The sequence below is a fragment of the Coenobita brevimanus genome, chromosome 11 (assembly GCF_032717465.1).
Source record: "Coenobita brevimanus isolate Jiangsu-jjx chromosome 11, ASM3271746v2, whole genome shotgun sequence".
Classification (NCBI taxonomy): domain Eukaryota; kingdom Metazoa; phylum Arthropoda; class Malacostraca; order Decapoda; family Coenobitidae; genus Coenobita; species Coenobita brevimanus.
This window is the reverse complement of record NC_136964.1, coordinates 10,409,096-10,416,595: the sequence shown is the minus strand read 5'-3', so window position 1 is coordinate 10,416,595 and position 7,500 is coordinate 10,409,096. Positions and strand designations below refer to the sequence as shown.

At 45.6% G+C, this 7,500-nt stretch overlaps 1 protein-coding gene across 1 annotated transcript in view; it reads left to right on the top strand.

Annotated features, from left to right (window-relative positions):
• Positions 1-7,500, top strand: part of LOC145410995 (uncharacterized) — a 71,580-nt gene that overhangs the window by 59,888 nt on the left and 4,192 nt on the right. Inside the window, exons 2-3 of the mRNA XM_080281057.1 lie at positions 2,815-6,770; positions 6,996-7,243. Of these exons, the coding sequence (XP_080137183.1) occupies positions 2,815-6,770; positions 6,996-7,243 (4,204 nt within the window). The remainder of the gene's footprint in view (positions 1-2,814; positions 6,771-6,995; positions 7,244-7,500) is intronic.

Here is a 7,500-nt window from a genome sequence, read left to right as displayed (position 1 = left end):
TGTGTGTGTGTGTGTGAGAGAGAGAGAGAGAGAGAGAGTCAACAACACAACCACCCTGGGAATATTCAACAGAGAAGAGTGAAAGTGGAGTGCTGGAGTGAGCGATAGGGGAGAGAGAGAGAGAGAGAGAGAGAGAGAGAGAGAGAGAGAGAGAGGGGAGAGAGGGATGGTGTAGTGGAATGCTTGTGTGTGTGTGTGTGTGTGTGAATGAATGTACGTATGAGTAGCGTGTGTGTGTTGTAATTGCGTGTGTGTGCGTGTCAATATTAATGTGTGCGTAGATGTATGTATGTATGCGTGTGTGTATGCTAATCTCACAGTCTGGTAGCGTATATTATGGCCGGGTATGCGATATACTTAAAGACGATAAGCTGTGTACGTATGTTGGATAGTTGATGTATACACGCGCACATAAAACTCAAGGCATCACACACACACACACACACACACACACACACACACACACACACGTCAAGCACATACATATCGGAACATACACATACAACACTCACACATACATACATACGCACGCATACATACACACAAAAACAGGTACATGCATACATACACACAGTTCTTCATTACATACATACATACATACATACATATACACAATGCTTCACGTACACACAAACACATGCAACCAACACCCTTTCACACACACACACACACACACACACACACACACACACACACACACACACACACGAACACACACACACACACACACACACACACACACACACACACACACACACACACACACACACACACACACACACACACACACACACACGAACACACACTCTCTCTCTCTCTCTCTCTCTCTCTCTCTCTCATATTTAACAGGCTTTTATTATTGCCTACGTAGTAAGATCTGGACAGCTATTGGGCAGCCCTTTCCTGAGACCCGATTTAATGATGAGATTCTGATGCCGAGAGAGAGAGAGAGAGAGAGAGAGAGAGAGAGAGAGAGAGAGAGAGAGAGAGAGAGAGAGAGAGAGAGAGAGTGTCCTCCATAAACTTGTGGCAGATAGATATATAAATAGATAAAGAGAGAGAGAGAAAGAATGGAGAATGAAGAAGTAGAAGAGAGGGAGGAAGAAGAGAAAAAGATGGAAGGGAAGAATAGGAGAAGAGGAAGAAGGAGAAAGAGAAGAAGAGGAGGAGGAGGAAGAGGGAGGTGATGATGATGATGATTGTTGGTGACTGTGACATGTAGGAAGGAAGAGAAGGGGTTAATAGGAAAGATAAGGAAGGAGAGACAAGCGAGGAGGAAGGGAGGGAAGAAGAGGAGGAAGAGAAGAAGAAGAAGAAGAGGAGGGGGAGGAGGAAGAGGAAGAAGGAAGAGAAGAAGAGGAGGAGGAAGACGAAGGAAGCGAAGATGAATGATGGTCAGGAAAAGAATTAACTTTGAATCACTTAATTCTTAGCCATCTGCCGACTAAATAATCTGACTCAGGAGGGATTTCTAGCAGTGGAGGGGTTAACGAAGGCCCTGTCTAACCCCTCCAGGTAGTAAAGCGTCTCCTAAGCTGGATAAAATCGTCTGAAAATAGCAGGATAATAAAGGAGTGTTAATATCATCCGAAAGGACTGGGTTAGAGAGAAAATGCCCACGTTGTAAAAGGAGTTATGCGTCGTTGATCATCAGCTTTAAATATTGTGGGTATAAATTTTGAGAGAGAGAGGGAGAGAGAGAGAGAGGGAGGGGGAGAGAGAGAATTAATAGATTCAGATAGACAGAGAGAAAGACAGACAGACAGAGTGAATATGCAGATCCTGAGAGAGAGAGAGAGAGAGAGGAAGAGGAAGGAAGAGGAGAAAGAGTAGAGGAAAGAAGAGGAGTTGGAAGGTTGAGAAAAGGGAAGAGGAATTAGAAGAAGAGAGGAGGAGGAGGAAGAGGAGTGGAAAGAAGAGATGGATGAAGGAAGAGGAAAGTGAGGAGGAAGGAGTAGGAGGGAGAGGAAGAAGGAGGGAGAGGAGGAGAGACAGAAATTCTTAGCAGTGCACTGAGGAACGCCTGAGCTCTCGAGGATGATTAGCTGAGAGAGAGAGAGAGAGAGAGGGAGAGAGAGAGAGAGAAAGCAATAAGAGAAAGAAGAGGCGGAGGAAGAATAGGAGGAACTATAAATCAGAGGAGAAAAAGAGGGAAGGAAGATGAGGAGGGAATAAAGATGTAGAAGAGGGTGATGCTGATGAGAAGAATATGTTGATGATGATGATGATGAAGGAAGAGAGGAAGAAGAAAATGATGACAGGAAGACGAAGATGATAGTGATGATGCTGCAGGAGAAAGAAGGCACAGGAAATGAAAGAGAAGAAGGTGATGATGGTAGTGATGATGAAGGCGTAAGAAGAAGAAAGAGTGAAGGAAGAAGAAAAAGATGGTGAAGATGATGATGATGATTTTCTGAGATTATTAACAATGGGGTCTGCCTCTAGGAACAGCTTAAGTCCCTTGGGTCATTAACTGATTGATGTCCTCACTAATTGATGCTCTGAGTTGGTTCTGGAGAGGGGTGCCTTCACGTAGTGGCATTGATGTAACTGGGTGGTGGCACTGTCTGATTATGAACATTTCTCAACTCCCTGTTCACCCAAAAGGAGGATGACGAACTGGAAGCCATTCGAGGGGAAATACAGGGGGTTGAGGGACGTTTGTATAACCAGGCACTGGAGCCACCCATATATATATCAGTGCCACCACATGAAGGCGCCCCTCTCTAGCATCAGGCCCATTAGCCCACCTGTGACACCTGCACCAACCTGTAATAATTAATGTATTTTCTTTCCTCTCTCCCTCTCCCACAGAACACCGATGTCACTACCACCACCAGTGAAGTCAAAACTGAGAAGCCCAGTGATGTCACCTTCTCAACCACCAGAGCCCCAACAGCGGGTGACGTCAGCCCGGACAGGGACAAGCGATCCCCAGTCCCGGTTGATGGGAACGGATGGCTGGCTGATGAACCTCTCAGTGGCAGATGGGGCTTCTCAACCGGCAACCTCCCCTTGGATAAGAACTACATGATGCGGCTCCTCATGCAGGCTCGGTTACGTCAAAAGCCCCAGCAAGTGTCCTCATTCGGTGACTTGGACAGCAGTAACCCGGTGCACAAAAGGAACCTAGCAGCCTTGGCAGCAGCAAACAACCTCCCACACACTGTCAAAAAGTCCAGTAACTTCACCAATGCCTTGTCCTCCAGGGATTCCAAAAGCCTGAGGATTCCAGATAAGCGAAGTGTGGTGAGTGAAGCTGGTGGAGTCCCAGAAGCTGAAAAGGGTGCCAAGGATAAAGCCACAGGTGTGACCAAAGACTCATCAACCACGTCTTCCAGTAATGTAAATGACTCTCAGGGCCAAAGCACTTCGGACTCCACCACCATCGCACCAGAAGCTCAGGATGTCGACAAGCGGCACCTGGCAAGTATTGCAAGGAACAACGATTTCCCGAGACACATGCAAGAAAAGAGATATTTTGGATCACTTATGAAGAGCAACCCTCCATCCTTCATCAGAAACTACGGCAAACGGTACTTCGCGTCAACTCTTGATTCCTTCAAACCAGAGTCAGATGTAAACAAGAGATATTATGCATCACTTCTAAAGTCTAACACCCCTCCCCACACTGCATATCTTAACAACATTTTTGATAATCAGCAAAAGAGACATATTGGGTCGTTGCTAAAAAGTGACAGGGTTCCGTTCTTTGCGGCTGACAAACGCTACTTTGCCTCTCTTCTCAAAAGCCCAAGTTACTCGCAGAAGTTTTATTCCGGTAATCAGAACCAACAAAAGCGCTTCTATGATTTTGCTCCCGACTCCCTGGACGACGTCGATGAAGAGCTTGTTAAACGCCACTTGTCAGCATTGATGAGGAACCGAGAACTGCGGAGTGATGATGCTGACGTCGAAAAGCGATATTTGGCCTCTCTGATGAAGCACAAGAACTCGGATGACTCAATGGATATGCTTTCTGAGGATAAGCGGCACATTGCGTCACTCATGCGGGGCAAAAAAGATGGTGATGACTTAGTTGATGCGCTTTTTGAAGATAAACGGCACATTGCTTCACTGATGAGAGGCAAAAAGGATGATGTTGACTCCCTGCTGTCTGAAGATAAACGACACATTGCATCACTCATGAGAGGTAAAAAAGAGGATGGTTCGGAGGATGCACTATCGGAAGACAAGCGACATATTGCTTCACTGATGAGAGGGAAGAAAGATTATGAAGATGGTTTGCTTTCTGAAGACAAGAGACATATTGCTTCACTGATGAGAGGGAAGAAGGAATATGATGAGTCTTTTGCTTCGGAAGACAAAAGACATATTGCTTCACTGATGAGAGGGAAGAAAGATTATGATGAGTCTTTTGCTTCGGAAGACAAAAGACATATTGCTTCACTGATGAGAGGGAAGAAGGAATATGATGAATCTCTTGTTTCTGAAGACAAAAGACATATTGCTTCACTGATGAGAGGGAAGAAAGATTATGATGAGTCTTTTGCTTCGGAAGACAAAAGACATATTGCTTCACTTATGAGAGGCAAAAAAGATGATGTACTTTCCGAAGACAAGCGACATATTGCTTCACTCCTGAGGGGGAAAAAGGATTACGATGATTCAACACTTTCCGAAGGTAAGCGACACATTGCTTCACTTATGAGAGGCAAAAAAGATGATGACGGATTGACTGACACACTTGCCGAAGATAAGCGACACATTGCTTCACTCCTGAGGGGGAAAAAGGATTACGATGATTCAACGCTGTACGAAGATAAACGACACATTGCTTCACTTATGAGGGGGAAGAAGGATAATGACGATTCAATGTTTTCCGAAGACAAGCGACACATTGCTTCACTTATGAGGGGAAAGAAGGAGTATGACGACTTGGCACTGTCTGAGGATAAACGACACATTGCTTCACTTATGCGAGGCAAGAAGGATAACGACGATTCAATGCTTTCCGAAGACAAGCGACACATTGCATCACTAATGAGAGGAAAGAAGGATTACGATGACATGACACTCTCTGAGGATAAACGACACATTGCTTCACTTATGAGAGGAAAGAAGGATTACGATGACATGACACTCTCCGAAGACAAGCGACACATTGCTTCACTAATGAGAGGGAAGAAGGATTACGGTGACATGACACTCTCTGAGGATAAGCGACACATTGCTTCACTTATGAGAGGAAAGAAAGATGACGATGATACACCCGACGCGCTTTCTGAAGACAAACGACACATTGCTTCACTTATGCGAGGGAAAAAGGACTATGACAACTCAGTGCTTTCTGAAGACAAGCGACACATTGCATCGCTCATGAGAGGCAAGAAAGATTACGATGAAGATTTGACTCTCTCTGAAGACAAACGGCACATTGCTTCACTGATGAGAGGCAAGAAGGATTATGATGATGACTTGACGCTCTTAGAAGACAAGCGACACATTGCATCACTTCTGAGAGGCAAGAAAGAGTATGACGATTTGACTTTTTCTGAAGATAAACGACACATTGCTTCGCTTTTGAGAGGCAAGAAAGAGTATGATGATTTGACACTTTCTGAAGATAAACGACACATTGCTTCACTTTTGAGAGGCAAGAAAGATTACGATGATGACTTGTCTGAGGTGCTGACGAGCGAAGACAAGCGGTATTTGGCATCTCTTTTCAAACCCCGTCGAAGTGACCCCTCCACTGGTGCCCTGACCCAGGAGGAGCACTACCTGGCATCTCTCCTGGCTGCGGAACGTGAAGCTGATTCGGAAATGGCTAAGAGACATTTGGCTTCCCTGATGAGGTATGCAGGAAATAGCTATCCACAGGGCAAGCGGGACTTCCTTATTGATTCTAACCCACCTGAAGATATCCTCAGTGATGAAGAGAACATTGACAAGCGTTATTATGCATCCATTCTCAAAAAATCAGATGTTCCTGAAGATATGGAAGATGATGATGCTGAAGATGAAGACCTTTTTTGGGAAGCCCTGAACAACACCCTCGATGACGTAGACAAAAGGCATCTGGCGTCGCTGTTCAGTAGCGCCGACAAGAGGCACATAGCGTCACTGATGAGAAGCAGGTATTCGCAGGGCAAACGCCATTTTTCATCACTTCTAAAGAGTTCACGGCTGGGATTTGGGCCATCTGATTGGGAGGTGGATAAGCGCCACGTTGGATCCTTCTTCAGAAACCGACAGTCATCGCTTATTGATGGTGATCAGAGTGCAGACAAGCGACATATTGGATCACTCTTCAGGAACAGACAATCTTCCTTTGTTGACGATCAGGCAGCTGACAAACGCCATATTGGATCCTTCTTCAGAAATCGACAGTCTCCATTTGTTGATGATCAGTCGGCAGGCAAGCGGCACATTGGTTCTTTCTTCAGGAACAGACAGTCTTCTTTCGTTGCAGATGACCAGGCAGCAGATAAACGTCATATTGGATCGTTTTTCAAGAACCGACAGTCAAGTTTTGTAACCTCTGGATCAACGGATGGCGAAACAGGGAGCTACGTGAGACGCAAGCGGTACATCGGAGCCCTTGCACGCAGTAACAACATGCCCTACCCTTACTCTCGGGCCCGCCAAAACCGCCGTGATGCCCTAAACTCTCCCCGGGACAGGTCCATGTACCTCGAGCGACTGCTGCGGATGAAACTGCAACGGGATCTCCTCCGACAGAGACACCGCCAGAGTCTGTTGAGGAGGAACAATCAGGCGCTTCTCCTCCTGGGCTCCATGAGAAAGTCTGAGCCCCGAGACGACGAACCGGAGAGAGACCTGGAGGAGGAGGAGAAGAGAAACATTGAATCTCTCGTTAGGAATGGCTATCTCTATGGAAAACGGCAGGATGACGATTACGATGATGAAAAACGAAGCATCCAGTCCCTAGCGAGGAATGGAAACCTGTACGGCAAGCGAGATGATGCCGGATACGACGAAACGGAGCGAAATATCCAGTCTTTCGCGAGGAACGGAAACTCTTACGGAGCGTTCGAAGACATGAAGCGGAATATCCAGTCTCTCGCGCGTAATGGCAACCCGTATGGCAAGAAGACCATCGCGTCCTTGGCAAGAAATGGCAAGTGGTATGGCAAGCGAGGCGACGAGGAGTTTGAAGACATGGCAGAAGAGGTGAGGTGGGAGGACGGAATGCCGGGTAGTGTGGAAGACGAAGAAGAAGAAGACTCAGACATCTCCGTTCATAAGCGATTTCTAGGTGAGTGTTTCTCTCTCTCTCTCTCTAGCATTATTATTATTGTTATTATTATTATTATTATTATTATTATTATTATTATTATTATCCCACTCTAACATTATTATTGTCATTTTTTCTCATTCTCTCTCTCTCTCTCTCTCTGTAAGCCGTATTATCGTAGCTTTAAAGAGACCGTGACATCTCATCCATAGCGATTTATATTGCATAATTTGCTTGAGGTAAACCTTTTAAACCTACATGTATGAATGTATGTATGT